General features: G+C 40.2%; 1 protein-coding gene across 1 annotated transcript in view; it reads left to right on the top strand.

Moving 5' to 3' along the window:
- Positions 1-1548: 1548 nt before the first annotated feature.
- LOC117439739 (pleckstrin homology domain-containing family G member 1) overlaps positions 1549-18758 on the top strand; it is a 63988-nt gene continuing 46778 nt past the window's right edge. The window contains exon 1 of the mRNA XM_034075772.1: positions 1549-1763. Within this exon, the coding sequence (XP_033931663.1) occupies positions 1676-1763 (88 nt within the window). The 5' untranslated portion in view covers positions 1549-1675. The remainder of the gene's footprint in view (positions 1764-18758) is intronic.

The raw sequence follows: 18758 nt of genomic DNA, 5'->3' as shown, positions 1-18758 counted from the left end.
TTGCTGTGAGAAAGATGATATTGTACGGAAAGGCTGCCCGGCCCAAGCCTATTCCCCGTGGGACAATTATATAGACGGCAACCTCTCCAGTGCCTAAGGTATTGATGTCACTTTTCGGCAGAAACCTTGAGACTGAAAAGTAAAAATGTAAAAGAAAGGGTTTTTATTATTAGTTCTGTTCAGATAACATGATGTGCTTCTGTTAGTTGGACAATACATACATGAGCTGCACACATATCAGTTTTGTCAAGAAAATAAGATTTGAGTGAAGGTAATAGGAAGGAGGGAGGAATAGGTGTAGAAATATGCTCTCCACCCCCCTGGGCTCCTCATAATGACCCAATTTCCATTCACGTCCTGCCCCTACTGCCTAAGCTGTGTTTTTGTGCCCTAATGATGGCCTGATGAGGCTAATAATAAAGAGCAAAGGACTCACTTTGGTCTCCTTGACATTATGTTGGCGTGCAGGGAGGTCACACGAATCGACCCATCAATGAAAAGAGATCAGTAAAATAAAACTTTAGAAGAAGGGGGGATAAAGATATAAGTACACAGATCACAGTCACTATTTGTCACCATTACTCTTTTAACATTAATGGAAAATATCTGCCTTGCCCCGTATGTTTCCTTTGAGGTCAAACCTAAAACTACTGTCTGTAAATCCTACACGGACCTTCAGGGACGACTCATTTCCACACTGAGACCCCTGAAGCCAAATGTCAGAGAGAACATTAAACTGTGAAGTTGAACACATAAAACACCATAATATGGGCGCAGCTTGGAGACTGTATATTAAACAGGGTTTTTTTTAGGCTAAGGCCCCTTTCAGAGTAATTTTCAGGCTGCTGAAAACATTGTGATGTGCATTTTTGAAGAGGGAATTCCACTCATACCAGTATTTTTTAGACTTTGCTTGTGTTTGGACTTGTTTTTCACCACAAACTTAAGTCCTCTTCAGTAGTTGGGTGAATAACAATGCATTGTAAGAACTATTATATAAACATTTGCTATTGTAAAAAACTACTGTAATGTTGTAGCTACTCAATTGAAGTAACCAGACAAAAGACAAAGCATGATATGATCCTATTGCCTAGATATAAGATTCTTATGGTATTTTCTGCATTGGATGTAGGGATAAATGCCAGAAAGCTACCATATCTCCAAATCTCATTAATTCAGTAACACAATATAACCTATATTATTTTGAAATGGGACAATCTGTCTAATAAGTAGGCTATATTTTGATGATTATACATTTGATCTTTTACTTCAGTAAGATTTTGAAGGGAGAATGTTAGACTATGGTATTACTTTTTACATTAATCAAAAGTTATAAGAGTACCTTTTCCACCACTGTCTCTCATCATCACTGAAAATAAAAATAACATTGAGTTAGAAATAGGGTCTGTAATGAAAGTTTTTCGTAGATATATATTTCTAATTAAAAAAATGTTGTGTTATTAAAGGCAAATTTGAACCACTGGAAGTATCTCGAAGTTAAATTGCTATCTCCCCACGCACATCAGATGCATGTGACGATGACAGCAACCTGTGCCATGTGATTGCGTTTTTACCACCGGACCAACGAGGACACCGTGTGAGAGCTGGCGAACTTCCCAAGTTGGTCAACGTGAAGGAAGATTTAAGTGTAAAGGAACATTTTTAGCCGCTTCCAATGAAGAAAGACTTGTCTCCAGCAGTAGCAGCACGGAGACGAATATTTATTTACGTGTTCTCTGCAAAGACAACTCCGAAGAGAAAGGGTGAGTAAACAGGTTTACCTCGAGCCCCTTCTCTGTGCGGAATACATCTCCTCGTGCATCCCCGTGTTTTCAGTGCAACAGATGTGTGTGTGTGCCCTCAGGCCTGACAGCAGACCCGGATGAGCGCTGATAAAAAAGATAATGGGGAGATTGATGGTGAAACAGGTTTCATAAGGGATACATAATGACGACCATTTTACTTAACTGCAGCATCATTTTTGACGAAAGACCTGTTTTGCCCAACGATTGATTTTTGATAAGTTTGACAGTCTCAAATCATACTTCCTTTTGTTTTTTTACATGGACAGACTTCAGGCTGTTACGCAACAGCACCAGATGGGGAAATGAGGTGGAAGTGAACAGTTTGTTTGGGATTCACAGATGGCTTTCACACTTCAGTCTTCGCAACTGATAATTAATGCACAACATCACCATGAAACCAAGTTTGGGTCTTTGAATGACAAGGCTCTTTTGACCTTCGTGTTGTCCTCTACTGCTGTGCTGTCGCAAACAAGTGGATTGACATTTTGGATATCCGCCTACCAGTATTCACTATAACTATTTTAGCTTAGCATTAAGACTGGACACAGGGTAAAACAACCAGCCTTCAGCAGATTATCCTAGACTCCAGGAAGTTGCTTGTTCTGGACACGTAACCCCCTGTAAAACATTTAGTTATTGTTTTCTTTACACTTCTTTGTTGCTTTAGAGATGCTGGTGATGGCATGTTGTTACTTATGTATTGCTGGACTCACTATTTCCCCATGTTTCAAGGCTTAATGCTAAATTAAGCTAAACTAAAAGGCTGCTCGCTGTAGTTTCAAATGTTCCTTGCACAGTGATGCCAATCTTCTCATTTAAATCTTATCAAGAAAGTGAATAAACATATTCAGAAAATTGTGAAACTAGTCCTTCAAGACTAAGATTAGAGTTCAGTTATTTGTTCTATTGAGTTATATAAAAAATTAATAGGTCTCTAAGTATTTGGCTTTAATGTTTACTTTGCTTAATCCCTGATTAGATAGCAGAAGTAACTTGGATAGTACCCTTCCTTATAGTTAGAGAAGGACAGCAGGTGTTTTCCCACGTAATCTGAGATGTGACGACTTTAGCACCTTCTTCCCCCCCGGTGTGCCACCCTGTAATGTAAAACCCAGGAGAGACCAGATTCTCCTCCCATGTCCTGTCTGTCAGTACTTTGGTCTTAGTGATTTAATGTCTTCCGCTTGTCTTCTCATGACATTGTGGATCTGCACTCAGAGAGCATGGAGTTCTCAGAGATTATTTTCAAACACGTGAGCAGCCTGGGTCTAGGTATGGCAATGCTGGTCGGCCTGTCATTCGGTTGGTGCACAACGTCAGTCGAGACTAAAATACCTGAACAACTATTTTATGATTGGCATTGGAATTTCTACAGCCATTTATGTCCCTTAGCGTATGCATCCTAATGGTTGTGTTGATCTCTAGTGCCATTTTTAAGTCCAATGAAATGTTTCAATAACTAATAAATGAGTTGCCATGACATTTGGTACACACATTCATTACATATCCAACTGTTTGGTGTATGATCAAATATCTTCCAAACTAGTAAAATCCCCACCTGCCTGTTAGCAGCCACACTAAACCGATAGTGAACATAGTAAACATTATGACCTTCAAAACATAAGCATATTATCATGCTGACATTAGTAGAACTATTCCGCACAAACTCAGTCTAATGGCTGTAGACTCTTTGAATTGTGTGACATCAAAGGAATACAAAAGAGTCAGTTAAATACATCAACATATCTTCTTATCAGATCTTTAAATATAATAAGGATATCAGTTGTGGGCGAGCACAGAGGTGAAATATTTCCTTGCTTATCAAACAACCATTAGTTGGCGTAGTGTAAACATCTTTGTCACCAGGAAAAAAAAATCGAAGTAGTGACGTCTGGTCAAGTTTATGATGAGCTGCAGCTGTCAGGTCACTTTCTTTCCTCTCGCTCGCTCCTGATTGATGTTTTTACTGGATGTTTTTCCGATGGATGGCTCCACAGGATGTCCCGCACTATATCACATTTCTTTCCCTTGAAGATTATCGCTCCACAAACGGCTGTGTATGTGGAGTTGAGGTCCAGGTGGCGTGTGTGTAACTGTACCTCACTCGTGTGTTTGATAGCAATGGTTTATAGGGAAAATGGTTAAGTGTGTTTATGTTTATACAGTAAATGCCTGCGTTTGATGAATATATACCTGAATATATATCCTTATGTTCAGTGTCATTAAACAATTTTATCTCTGCCTAAAACAGTTCCAGATAGCACGCAGAGTTCAAACGCACTGCATGCGGAAGAAACCCAACTGTGTTTATGGCATGATACTGGAGCATATTGGATGACTACAGCAGTTGCATAACTTTTTGAGAGTTTTAATAACAACAGATTAGAAGGAGAGTTCACCAGAACATATTGAATGGTTAGAGACAAACTGGAAACAACTATTTTCTTGTCACAATATCAAGGCAGTCTGATGATGGGATTTGCCGAACCCTTGTTTTGTACTGAGGGCTACCTTTTGATAGTGTTTTTAAATCCCTCCCTGGTAAGCTGTTGGTGTCAAGAGATGCGATATCCTCCTGTTTTCCTAAGCTCTGCTTGAGGCTGGAGCTGAGCTCTCTCGACCTGCAGGAGGAGGGCAGTGAGTCTTTCTATGGGGGGGTCATGATCTTTCACCTGCTGCTGGCCGTCCCCCCTGCTAGGAGGTCACATGTAGGAGCTGAGGCGTGAAGGAGTTGACAAGAGAGGGCCAGCAAAGGAGGATGGGAAGAGATGGAGCGATGAGTAGATGACAGAAGGATAAGTTAATGGAAACAGACTTATTATTTCTGTGCTGTTCTATCTCCAACACTTTGGAAACTTGAGCTTTTGGTGCAAACAACTGAAAGCAATAATGTATGAGTGCATGCTGGGTCATAAACAATGATGTAATACTAGTAGGACAGGCAGAAATGAGATGGTCATGCCTTCTTAAAGATGTGCCTCATTATTATTGCACATCGATCATCGCTGAGCTTTGTATCACTCAGACAGCCCTTGTTTTAGCTGCATCGCTGAATGAGTTTTCCTGCTCTTCATACAGGAAAAGGAAGTGAGCTGTGCTAACAAACAGGGCATCCAGCTTTATTTAGCTCTATGCATTTAAGCCGCACACCCTGCGTAAAAGTTGTCGTTGTTAACCTTTAAAAGCCTTCAATTAAAGCTTTCATCTCAGCTAGACAGAAATATCAGCATTAAGACAGACTGCATTTATCTGAGATTTAAACACCTGTCATTATCACTACTTGCTCCGAGTGGATATGCAAACGATTTCGCCAATGTGCTCTGACATGCAAAGCATGCCCTTTCACATGCAAAATGCAGCCTGGCATCATAAGAACAATTGTAAAGCTGAGGACATGTAGTGCTTCCTCATCATTATGGTTCAATTCAATAACGTGGAAAATATCATCCAAATGAAAAGCTTTTTAGTTGAGCACCAACAGCATGCAAGGTTGTTCACATCATACCTACATGTTATGTTTAATATTGATGCTTTAATGGACGAGGTATCCACTGCAGCTTCCTGTTATCATCTCCAAAATTCACAGTTTGCCCCCCTCGTGTTGTGTGTAGGTGTTTGAGCGTGCATGTCAGAGAACAAAAGATATCACCGTTGATATTACCATGTGTTTCCTGTTTTATGCTGAGCGTGAATGCACGCATGCAGGTTTGTGGTTGTGTCTCCAGGTCCAGCCCATATTTCCGTGGCCCAGACACATAAGGACACGCAAAGACCTGCTCCGTGTTGCACTGCGATATTTTTGGACTATTGTATGACTGTAGCTATAGGAGGAACTTGCTTTTCTGAAACCCATGTTTTTCCAGGTTATTCATGGTGGATTTCTACAAAGCAACAGGTGGTCAACTTTCAATTAATTGTTTCTAATGCTATAAAGCATTATGAAAATGCACGTCAGCAGTTACAAAACAACTAGGTTGTTATAATAAACACCTGCAAGCAAATAGTTCAATGCAGCCTGGAGGTTAGAGGATGAGCGATTCAATAGAAATGAAAAAGGACTCTTGTCTGTCAAGACTTGATCTAGATGTAACTTGGGGCTAAATACAAATAACCCACATAGGGAACCTTGACCTGAAATGTCCTATACACACGCACACACGGCGGGCATATCCTGAAGTGACCATCTTTCCATAAGCATCATTTTAAATGTTCTTATCTTCTATCTATTCATTATGAACTAATGTTGCATGCAAAGATCGGTGTGCATATAAATTAATCTTTTTCCATGTCATGCTGTTAGTTTGAGTTGGGTCTTTTGGTCTGACGTATTGCTCTCTAAAATGGGAACTACTTGTTCACTTAAGTTTCTCCTACTGTCCCTTTGCTTTAACAAGTACTTATTGACATCATCTACTTTCTTTTGAAGTCAACAATGACTTTTTTGATCATTAACCATCTGTATATATTAAGAAAATATTTTTTAAACTCTTTTAAGTCGTTTACATTTAGACAGCTACGTGGAGCTGATGGTGCGCCAAGATGGTAGCATTTAAATTTGATGTAATTTTCTGCCTCAGTGAAGAAATGACTTTGGTCATCCCAGGTTGTTAGGTCTGCTGGTATGCGTGTGTGTGTAGGTATGTGTGTGTCTGGTTTGCCTCAGATGATTTGAGACATTTGGATTACTAAGGGCACAATGGAGTTGACCTGAGCTTTCAAAGAAGCATGAAACATAAAACATGCTGATGATTACATACACACATCACACACCTACTTCGGATGTTTAATGAAGCGTGTGCGGGCATACTTATGCGCATTATGTACTGTATGTCATGCCCCCTCCTGTGTGTCTGATAACACCATCCTGTCTGTGTTTGTTCAGCAGGAAAAAACATGCTAGCAGAGATACCTATAGGCTGTGATTTAAGTGCATGTGTGTTCTCAGGCTTCTTCTATACTTCTAACCACCACTTACAGTACTTTAGAGATCTGCTGTAAAAACATGTTTTGCGTAATTACAAGGTTTGTGACGACGACAGGGAAAGTCTGGCCCATTGCTGACTTAAACATTTAGAAAGGTAACCTTAGAAAATATTATAATGCATGCTTTCAGAATAGATTTTAATACCCACTTGGTGGAACAAGAGTTGTTCTTAAGAGAAAGAATACCAAGATTGTAGAGTTACTTAGATTTGGATTAGTTTAAGTGCCACTTAGCAAAGATTTATTCTTGTATAAATGACTATGCTCATAGGGCAGACGCTTCTTAACACTTAAGCATGGGAGGCATGTGGCGCAGTGGATAAAAGCGCCTAACAAGTAACATTTAATGTAATGTAAGTCTGTCAAAACGCACAGACTGCATGAAATTCCTCTCGCTGCATTGTATTTTTCAATTTGTAATATTTTAAAATGTTATTATTAAAATCATGACACCTCTCAGTACTTACGTTTTCTGCTGTTAAAGGGAAACTGCAATTGTACGCTCATTAACCACCATCCACCACAAGTGTTAAACAACAGCTGTATCGTTGCATTGTGGGTAATTTAGGCACCAGGTTTTGACAAGGAAGAAGAATGTGTGGAATACAAATAAGAGGATATCTCTGGTTCTGATGCACCCTTTTTACAATTATTTTTAACACTGAAAGCACATGTTGTTAAGATATTTTTTTCTTTATTGAACATGGTCATGTTCCATGCTTTTGGTATTCAGTACACAGGCTGTGCACGTGCCTCCTCCAGCTCCATGCTCCGTACAGGTTGTAGCCGTATAAACCAAAGGCTAAAAGGTCGGAGGTCAGGGCCAGGGTTAGACTGAAATACTCCGACTCTCAAGGCAGCGTGCTAATTCCAGAAAGCATGAAAGGAATCCTAATAGTAGTGGCTATATATGGCCGGGCAGGTCAGTGGACAGGTCTTCCAGTGGCTGTAGACACTCTGCAGTAAGAGTCTGTAAAGTGTGTGTGTGTGTGTGTGTGTGTGTGTGTGTGTGTGTGTGTGTGTGTGTGTGTGTGTGTGTGTGTGTGTGTGTGTGTGTGTGTGTGTGTGTGTGTGTGTGTGTGTGTGTGTGTGTGTGTGTGTGTGTGTGTGTGTGTGTGTGTGTGTGTGTGTGTGTGTGTGTGTGTGTGTGTGTGTGTGTGTGTGTGTGTGTGTGTGTGTGTGTGTGTGTGTGTGTGTGTGTGTGTGTGTGTGTGTGTGTGTGTGTGTGTTGTCTGCCGTCTGAATGCTGATCGCTCACAGTTCCTTCTAATCAATCAACGCACGTAGATAGCAGTCTTATCAAGCCTCAGATGAAATCAACATTAAACATGTATTTTCCACACTCACGTACTGTATACTGCATGTTCTAAGATGCGTCATATCGTAATGCTGTGATGATTTTGACTTTTGAAGGATGCAAGCAATGTTACGTTTTTATTCTGGAAACCCTTTAGTGGATGTCCTTTGCTTCCAAGATTACATCTGAAAGCAAAATGTGGTTCTTGTTGCAGCGTTAAGTTGATTGTTGGAGAAAGTAGAAGTTTTCTTCTTAAATAAAGGCAAATCTAGATGGAAATATATATGTTTAATGGGATGGATGGATGGCTTTACCCTTCTCTTACTTATTTTAATCCACCACCAACATTTCTGACAAAGTTGATCATTAAAATGCAAAAGCTGTTCTGTAGGCCAAGTTCCCAAGCTACATATTGAGAAAGAACCCTCATGGGGCTACTGTAACTCACTTCATCATGTCACTTGGTGAAACAGTCCTTTCACGATTCGTCGGATATGTCCTACTGGGAGGAAAGAGAAGAAGAAGCAGAGGAAGGAGCGTGCCGCGATGGGTCAGGGGTCACCAGCTATAGACAGAAAATGTCCCTTGACAACCAGTGGCATTTTTATGCCAGTCGCTAAGATTCCTTGCTAAGTTTATCAAGGTGGTGAGGTGGGAAACTATGTGGAGTTTAATGTTGCGGTGGAGAAAAAATCCATGTAGTTTTATTTAGATCAGTCCTACATTTCAGTGGGAATCTGTTTATAGGGAGAGGCTTGATCTAGATGTAGCTTGGGGCTAAATACAAATAACCCACATAGGGAAGGAGGTTATGAAAGAGTGACTCCTTGAGATGGGTGGATAGTCTCTTAAGTCCCTTCATTCAAATGTTTAATACTTTTAATGTAGTTCCCATTTTTATGTATTCAATATCTTACTTGCTCCTTCTATTCCCTGATTTATTTTTAAACTATCAAATAATTTATGAAATCCCCTTGTGTTCCTGTCTTTCAGGGCGGGTCAGTCACTGGTTAACCTCAAACATGAGATGTCATCAAGTATAAATAAGACAGATTAAAGTCTGATGACTGAGGATGAAGCTATGGGAGTGGGGGATTTAGTTGGGAGATTATACTTTCTGTTTCTTTGACAAAGACTGATGCAACATCATTTGCATGGGTTTCTCTAGAAAAATATAGTACGAGGGCGCTGATCTTGTAAGATATATACATTTTTGCCCGTAAACAAGATGGCGCTGCGGATGTAAACAACAACGCGATGTCGGAGTTCCGTAAAAACAAAGCTGTTCATGCCGTCTGCCGGTCTATTTGACACGATTTTCATATTTTTGGAGTAATTATAAAATGTTTGACTAAGAAATATTGTTTTCTGGCATCACTTTAAAATGTCACGTGGACAATGTGCATTTTGGGCGCAGCACCACTGTTAACAGGTTTAGACAAAACCCTGATTTTGGTTATGTTCTTTGCTTTAGATCTTGAGAGAACCCTCACTATTTGCAAAGAAATACATTGGGTACAGTTTTTCTTTTACCCAATCATTCATATAAATACCATGACAGATAACCAGTGAATCATTTCGATAATTTCAACGAGGTATACAACTCAACAATGGTCAGTAAATTATACTTCACCTTCAATCAGTCACCTATATCTGCTGTTTATGGTGTTTATTCGGGGAGAGAGTTTTTCATATTCACTGCACCAAGTCTGTGAAATAATGAGGTTGAACCAGAAAGTGAATGTGTGCCATTGTTGGCCTCGGTGCCGCTCTCCTTCCTCCACTGTGCTCCCCAAGGCCCGGTATATGAGGCTGGCTTCTTTCCTCCCTGATTTTGTTATGTCTACAGTCTCCCCCCCCCTCCCCCCCCCCTATATACTGCACTATTTCTGTCTTCCATTCATTTTAATGTACTCTTGAAAGGCGCTGCGCAATGAAAGAGGCTATAGGAAAGGAGAAGAGCGGATGAGAGTCAGGCAGCCTATTAAATGTTAAATAAAAAGCTGTGGTGAGGAAGTTGCCAAATTGCTACTAACAAACCTTTTTTTAGCTCATATATTAAAATAGAGATGAACCAGCTTGCCTTATGGGACCAAAAATATCCCGAATAAATTTTGTTTTGGTCCTCCAGTTGCAAATCTGTTTCCACTCTTTTCCTCTGCAGAGTGGTGTTTTAAAGAGCAACAGGCTGAGTGGAGGGAGCAGCTGTGTTCGGGCTGTACTAACTCGCACTCAGACCAACTGTCCGTGCAGGGGGGGGTATAAAGTGTGTCTTGCTGTGTACCCCCATGCTTGCATACTTGTACGTCATTCCATTGTTTCTTAGAAACAGCCGGTAACCAACAGCAGGTTATCAAAGGTGTCGCAACATTTATTGGGGCGATGAATGGAAGATGTGTTGTTTTATCACTTGTTTAATATCCAGAAGCACTAAACCCATAATGATGATAATGTGGTAAATGTATGAGGTCACAAGTAGCCTTAAGCACCAATGTATGAACAATTGTTATGCTCAGCAGAATACATTTTACAGCTTTCCTTTATGACTGCACAGCAATAATAGTGTTATTTAGTTTAATAAAAACACTGAGATAAAGGTAAATGTATTTAATTACCTATAGATAAGTTAAAACCCCAGGCATTGTGTGCTAGAGGTTAAAAACTCCACAAGGCACCTTTTTTAATTGGCTCCAGTTTAACAAAGGGGTACATGTCAAAGTCCAACCTGAATAGGCTTGTCACACAATAAAGGCTAATTCATACTGTCAGTATCCTTAAAGAGGTACTTTAAGGCCTCACTTTAATCTTCATGATACAAATGTCGTCATCCACCCAAGACCTTAAGTGTCTACACGCTGCCCAAATGTTGTATCCGTGCTCTCTCTTGGTGGCACATGCACCTCTAGCTTGTTTGCCGAGAAGAAGATAACAAAGAAAACATTGTTTGAAGAGAAGTTGTTGAAGAGAACCTCTACTGCTGTAAGTGTTGTTATATGGTTTGTCTGTAAGGGAATATAAAAGCAGCCAAATGTCATAAACTCGCAATCACCAACTGGAATGGAGTTCAAATGGTAAAATGTGTATTATTTGAACGCCACTCCAACTCTGACCCTCATCTGTAGTATGAGCGCAGCTGTCCTCGGACCTGGAAAGTATGTCTTAGTTTTAACACACACACCTGGCCAGGTTCTAGCTCTTAATTTAACAGCAGCTCCATAGTTGTCATCTCCATCTCTGTGTTTAGCAAGTCTGTCAGCACTCTGCAAGTTAGGCCACTGAATCTAATAAAGAGAATACCTCAGAGATTGTGTGTGTGTGTGTGTGTGTGTGTGTGTGTGTGTGTGTGTGTGTGTGTGTGTGTGTGTGTGTGTGTGTGTGTGTGTGTGTGTGTGTGTGTGTGTGTGTGTGTGTGTGTGTGTGTGTGTGTGTGTGTGTGTGTGTGTGTGTGTGTGTGTGTGTGTGTGTGTGTGTGTGTGTGTGTGTGTGTGTGTGTGTGTGTGTGTGTGTGTGTGTGTGTGTGTGTGTGTGTGTGTGTGTGTGTGTGTGTGTGGCTAGCTAGCATTACTATACTTGTGGGGACCTAAATCTGTTTACACAGTCCCGCGTGGGGACTCGCCTCCCTTATGGGGACAAATTGGAGGTCCCCATGAGGGGAATCATTAATTTTAGGGTGAAGACTTGGTTAGGGTAAGGGTTGGTTATGGTTAAGGTTAGGATAAGTCTCCAGGAAATGCATGCGAGTCAATGTAACGTCTCCTGAAGTGATGTATACATGGTATGCGTGTGTGTGTGTGTGTGTGGTGTGGTGTGGTGTGCACACGTTAGAATTCCAAGATCCCCGTGTGGTAAATCGCTTTTTTTTTCGGGGAAATTTTTGCCGAAGTCTCCACACTGAGCCAATATTGTCTGGAGAACAGTATATCTATAAGCTGTGTTCTTTGTGCGCTTGTCAATTTGTGTATGCCTAAAGAGACCACAGGGGGGTTCCCACCCTAACGATAGCAGAGCCTAAACAGGCCGCAAACATAAAAGTAATTTATTTCACTGAAAGAGAAAAGACGCCCCCCCCCTCCTTCCTCCGGCTTTCCTTTTTCTCCCGTGTCCTCCCCCCTCATCCAACTCTCCCACTCAGCAGCTGTTCCTCACTTTCCGCCCTCCCTCCGAACCCCACTCTGCACCCCTGCATGCTCCCCCCCCCCGCTGGCCCTAGTGTGGCTTTGTTTTATTGTTGTGTAGCGTTCGGCAGGGAAACCCCCGTCTGGAGTGGGGCAGGGGTCCGACCCCCTCTGAACGCTGCTGTGTAGCAGTTTGGATGCCCAGATAGAATTAGGAGAGGCGGTTGGACATGTGCTTTCTAAATGAGCTTCATAACGTTGTTTAAGCTGTTTGTTTTCACTCTCCACACTCACAAGCACTTTTAACACCTGTTTCAGATAATAAAGTCAATTGGAAACACTATTTGGTGTTGAGTTTGAATATTGTGCTTGTATTAAAACTATAGTCAAGTTAATTTGTCAAACTGTGTCAAAACATGTTTAATGTTTAGTCTGTCTTTCACACATCATTAATACTCAGACAAAGTTGTTTTTGTATTTTTAAAAAAGAAATCCCATTCATGTAATTATCACCCGTTAATTTGTCTTGAATGTTCCACCCCAACCCATATTTTTACATTTTGCTCAACTTAGAAAAACATGTATCGCATGTCAGCTCCAGGATCTGTCATGCTGCTGCCAAATGGGCCGCAAAACCCCAAACTAGAGACGGGACGTAAACATCATTTATTAGTAGTGTTGACAAACGACTGTTTCCTGTACAGAGGAGAAAATATGTAGACTCAGGAGCAGCCTGTATTCCTGCAATACAGCCACAAAGTACAGCATTGTCTCAAAAACAAGGAGGATGTGTGTTTATCCTCTAATCGCCAATCAGCATGAATGTGGTCCGAGGGGAGATAGGAAGAGCCCCGGGGTGTGTTTTTGTGAAAGTGTGTTTACTGAGGAAATGTTATGTTCACTGCACTGTAGATTGTTTTTACCTTACATCTTTGCTGTTGTTGATCCCCTTTTAGCTCACTAGTGGGTTATTTGTTTTGGTATTATTAAATGTCAGTATCAACAGGTATTTTGCTGAGATGATACTCACTTATAGTGCAAGTTACTGGGTTATTTGTGCCTTTTTTTTTACATTGTTGAACTTATTCTAACTTTCAGATTTTTTTTTATCCCAACCATTTAAGAAAAAGCTTAAAGTAAAGTGCTTAAAGTTGAAGTAATGCCACTCAAAGAGGGTATACGCTACCTTAAATTGCAGGCTTTTACAACCTCTTACTGTGTACCTAGATATGATTTAGGGATATCCTTTGGTGGGATGGTTGGGTTAGTGGTTTGAAAACGAAACCATGGTGGTTTCCTGTACCTCCAGTCTGCCCCACCACTGTACCCCTGTGGCCTGCTGGTAGAGGTAGTTGGGAGGATAACGATCTGAGCTGTTTACCGCTTAGGGGCCATTTGGGCAGCTCCCGTCCTCATAGGAAATAGAATAAATGGCTGAAAGCGACTACAAACTTCTCGAGTTATGGGAATTTGAGGTCAGTGCATGTCTGTGTGCGTTTGTTTACTATGAAGTCCATGAGTCCATCCTACAAGATGTATGCAGCTAACAGATTTGTTGCTTGTTGTATATGTGACATGTTTCTGCTGTGCACGACTATTCAGACTAGTCACTGTGAGCTGACAGCCTCCTGGCCATGGAGCTTGGAGCTGTCCGGTGGCTCTATAAAAGCCCCTCACTCTACTTCCTGTTGTATTGGAGCTGACGTGAAACAGACAGGCTGTAATGAGCTGTCATCTCCAGCACTCAGCCAAATGTCCGACTCTTCCAATAGAGCTAACATAGTGTGTGTGTGTGTGTGTGTGTGTGTGTGTGTGTGTGTGTGTGTGTGTGTGTGTGTGTGTGTGTGTGTGTGTGTGTGTGTGTGTGTGTGTGTGTGTGTGTGTGTGTGTGTGTGTGTGTGTGTGTGTGTGTGTGTGTGTGTGTGTGTGTGTGTGTGTGTGTGTGTGTGTGTGTGTGTGTGTGTGTGTGTGTGTGTGTGTGTGTGTGTGTGTGTGTGTGTGTGTGTGGCTGTGTAACAGGTGGTATGAACTTTTAGAGTTTGTCACTCTGACCCAGAACAAAAGGTGTGTGTGGGTGTGTGGTCAGCTATATGGTCAGCTATATGGACTGGCCATTGTGCCCTTGGCCCTCAGCAGATGTGCTCTGAACAATGAGCAGGGTAAATAAAAGGAAGTGGAGTATAAATAGCCCCTTACGTCTGCATGAGTGGAGTTCTTGTAATGTGTGTGTGTTCCTGTTTGATGTGAATGAATTGTACTTCCACTGGTGCAGTTTTCTCAATTATCAAACAGTTGCAAATACCCACCAAAGCCATATTTCACATAGTTTAGAATTTCTATCCCCATCTTTCAGCAATGCAGTTTGAAAATGTAACGGTGTGTTGTAAGCCACACGGCAGGACTTTTATGAGCAGTGAAGCTCAGTTAGAAACTTGGTTACCACTTTACAATAAGACTACCCTTATAAAGGATTCGTAAAGGGTCTATAATTAGGTTATTAATTAGGTTGTAAACACTTTATGAAATCATTAAGAACCATTTATAGACCAGTTCTAACATAGTTTTCATACATCAACACAGGCTCACTATTTGGCAAGATGACTAAGCCTTATATTGGCTACTTAGTGAGAATCAACTCAGTGAACAACATCAGCCAACATCCTTGGTATCTGTTGTTCACCGAGTTGATCCCCCCCCCATCCATCTTGATGTTTCTTGGCATCTCTTATGACCATTTATTTACGAGTTATTAACATTTATAACTGCAAATCACCATTTATTTATGAGTTACTACCATAAGGCTTAGCAGTACAGATACATATGGGCTCACTATTTGGCAAGCAACCGGTCACAGTTGCCCTGTTTATCTCATGTCTTATAAAAGCTTATTAATGGTTTATAAAGTGTTCACAACCTAATTAATAAATTAATTACAAACTATTCGTAAACCCTTTTATAAGGTCTTATTGTAAAGTGGTACCGAAACTTGTCTCTAACTCACATCTTGGTGATAAGTGCGCAGGGGAGCAATGCTTAAAATAAAACCCCTCCCCCATCCAGATCTCTCCTCGGCTCTTGTGTATCGAGCCCACATATAGAGCCGGGCCGTCCATTCTCATCAGCGCACATCACACAAGTATACACACATGTTCAAACAGCCTTTCTTTCCTTCCTCCATCCCTTTTCCTTAAACTGTTTTTTAAGGTCCACTGTGTGCTTTACAATGGATTACATGACTGGCTGACCGCTATGTGAAATGTGATTTAACGATCACTGCAAACATGTCAAATCAAAACAATTCAAGACAGGATAAGTAAGTATTAGATAGTTCATTTAAAGAATATGAATGAACAGTTAATTAATCAAAGCCATTTAGTTTTAATAAATTATTAAGTAATATATCAAGCTAAACTGCTAAATATGGCCTATTTAGTCTATTTTATTTAATTGTAAATGATCTACTGTATATCTGGGCTTTGTGCGGTGGGTCAGGCAATATCAACTACAAGTTTCCTCTAGCTCTGAGACCTTCTGATGGGTAATTTTAAAGTCTTAATGATTTATGGATTAAATAAAAAACTATCCAGAAATGAAAATATTCAGTTGAAGCCCTCATTTCAAGTATAATCCATAATATATAGAAAGGTCATTGTTAAGCCTTATAGTTTTAAGTACAGTTAAGTATATTTAGTTGCGGGTTTTTGTTGTAAATATCCATCGTAGTTGAGTATATTAAGCTAAAATATTGCAGACTTGGATGTTTTTCATTTTAAACCACCTTCTCTCTCTCATCCTATATCCTGAGTGATAAAGATCCATAGGGATGTGTGTGAATCTGTGTGTGTGTCAGGCTGGGGTCCGGTTTGGGTGTTGTCACTAAAGTCATTGATGGCCTATATTAGCCGCACACTTCAGCTGAAACATAATACAGGAGGGGAACACTGCGGAGAACCTAAAGACGGATAACAACAGAAAGACAGGGGGCGAGATAAAGAGAGGTAGAGTTACAGTGGAGAGAAAAATATGTCAGTATCTCAGGCTCCGTTTATAAATGTGAAACGTGGGCCGGTGGGACTTTTCAAAGATCTTTCACATATGTTGAGTAATGATGCCGATCAGTCTTAGCTTTAAGTCCATCACAAACGTATCAATGACAACTGTGTCAGCTCAAAGAGAACAGTTGTAGATTAGCTTCAGCTGCTGTTTCTGACCTCAGGATAACATCCCCATGACCCCAGCAGCCACTGTAATACCGCAGTTTATTTAGCCTGGCAGTAACTAACTTTTGATAGAATATTCACTCCCAGAAATGATTGCGACAAATGGTGTTAATGTCATTTCATGCCACTAATATAATAATAATGTTACAAAATAATAATTTTTCGGTCCTTCAAAGATTTACTTGATGAAGATCTAAGGAATGTCATTTTGTGGACAAATTGATTGACCAATGATTAAAAGTTGTTGTTGTTGTTCTTGCCTTTATATATAGACATTTTTATTCATTGGGATAAACCACTTGAGATGCACCATCTCGTTTTCAAGGGGGTCCCGACAATAGCAACAACTTACAGACATACATAAACAAAAAGACAAAATGCAAAACATGACACACAAGACAAACCACATACAGTCTGTTAAGTACAATTCAAGCAATGCATACAATCATTACAATTTGAGAGACAGTCGAGCAAATCAGTTTCATCAATATCAGTTTCATTAATAACAAGTACAGACCAGTTGAAAGTGAGATAACAATGCATTTTTAAACATACCCAATGATGCAAGAGATCTAATAGCAGCAGGTAAAGTATTCCAGTCTGTTGGGGCTTTGAAAATGAACGCTCTTCTGCCAATACATTTTTTTGCAGAGGGGACAGAAATAAAAAACAGAATGTCTAACTTGATGATTTGACGAGTAGGGTACGAAATACTGCTTTAAATAAGGGGGATAGTTAAGATAAATGCATTTAAATATCAGCTGAAGCCAATGCGTGTGTCTTCTTACATTTAAAGAAGGACATGTGCAGATTTTCAGATTTATATATTTGTATTTTCTCATACTGCCTGTACTGCAGCCCAGTCTGCTCTGATTGGTTAGCTGGCCGACTCTGTTGTGATTGGTCAACCGCTTAGAGATGTACCGCCCCTTAGACTATCACGTACAATGTATTGGAGCGCTAGCCAATAGAACCGCGAGTGTTACATTGTGATGACATGTTATGAAAGTAAACAAAGGTGCCACTTTAATTGTAAACCACTGACATGTGGTCAGTTGTGCACTAATTGTGCTTCAAATGTTCTGTGTGCCCTCCCTTCCTTTTCAAATACAAAAAACAACCCCACATTAGTATAGTTCTTTAAGAGTGTCTCGATTAACAGTTATGATGCTCAAACATCTCAGTGTTGTTTACCTCCATATTGTTCAGCAAGTTAGGTCATACTGTGTGAATGCACATTATCTCTATTTTGTAGAAAGTGCTACCAGGGTGTCTGTTGAAGTGTTTATGGGGCCCTTCTTCCTCTTCGTCACATCTGGGTCGAGTTAAGACCTGTCCGTCACTAACATCTGTATTTACCGTAACCACTATGAACTTTTTCCAGTTTCGCAGTAACAACTTTATTTAGATGTACTTTAGACATATTCCTAGCCTTGTCCAGCTGTTATTACAGCATGTGACCTCATCCTTCTCCCTGTCAGCTGGGCCACAGTTTGGACTTCTGTGTATACAGTAGCCTGTAATCGAGAGGCAGCTGATTCTGGAAAGAAACCCTGGCTCACGGAGCACGTTGCTAAGCGACTATTAAAAACCTGTTATGCTGATACCTGAAATGAATCTCACTCCACAGGTTTCATCTCTACATGAATAAACAAAGCTTCATCTGTGAAACTGTTAGGGATTTTAATCGCGATTACGATTATGGCTTGCAACGATTACGAAAACAACGTAATCGAAATAAAACGATGATTTTTTTAATTATTATTATTACTTTTTTTTTTTAATACTTTTTTTTTTGGGGGGTTTTCAGTTGAATTATACTTAAAGTTCAGGGTAATCAACTGTTAAAAACATACTGTTCACATTTTTTTTTTTTTCAATAAATGGATGTTTTCAAAGTCAATGAATAATCGCATTTAATAATCGCAATTACAATTATTGACCCAAATAATCGAGATTATGATTTTTGCCATAATCGAGCAGCCCTAGAAACTGTGTTAATTAGGCCAAGACGTATTATATCAATTGTCATCTTTCAACACAAATGTACTTGTACATTTGATTCATTAATAATATGTATTCATAACAAACTTCAAAGATTTTACGGACAATGCAACATTTGCTTTAGATTTCTGGCTAAGGCAAATCCAATGCATGCAACACCTGCATTGTTACTCTATGGAAACTTTCAGATAGAAGAGATTACCTTTGTAGTTTTTAATCAGCCTAATCTGCCCGTTTACAGCCACATCTGTGCTGTATCATGTCCACATCTTTACTTTGTTAAGGTTTTAAGACCATGTTTTTGTGTGCAAATATGAATTCCCCTGACAGAAGA

Source organism: Pseudochaenichthys georgianus, chromosome 24 (genome assembly GCF_902827115.2).
Source record: "Pseudochaenichthys georgianus chromosome 24, fPseGeo1.2, whole genome shotgun sequence".
NCBI lineage: Eukaryota > Metazoa > Chordata > Actinopteri > Perciformes > Channichthyidae > Pseudochaenichthys > Pseudochaenichthys georgianus.
The sequence above is the reverse complement of the archived record's forward strand: the minus strand, read 5'-3'. Positions and strand labels throughout refer to the sequence as shown.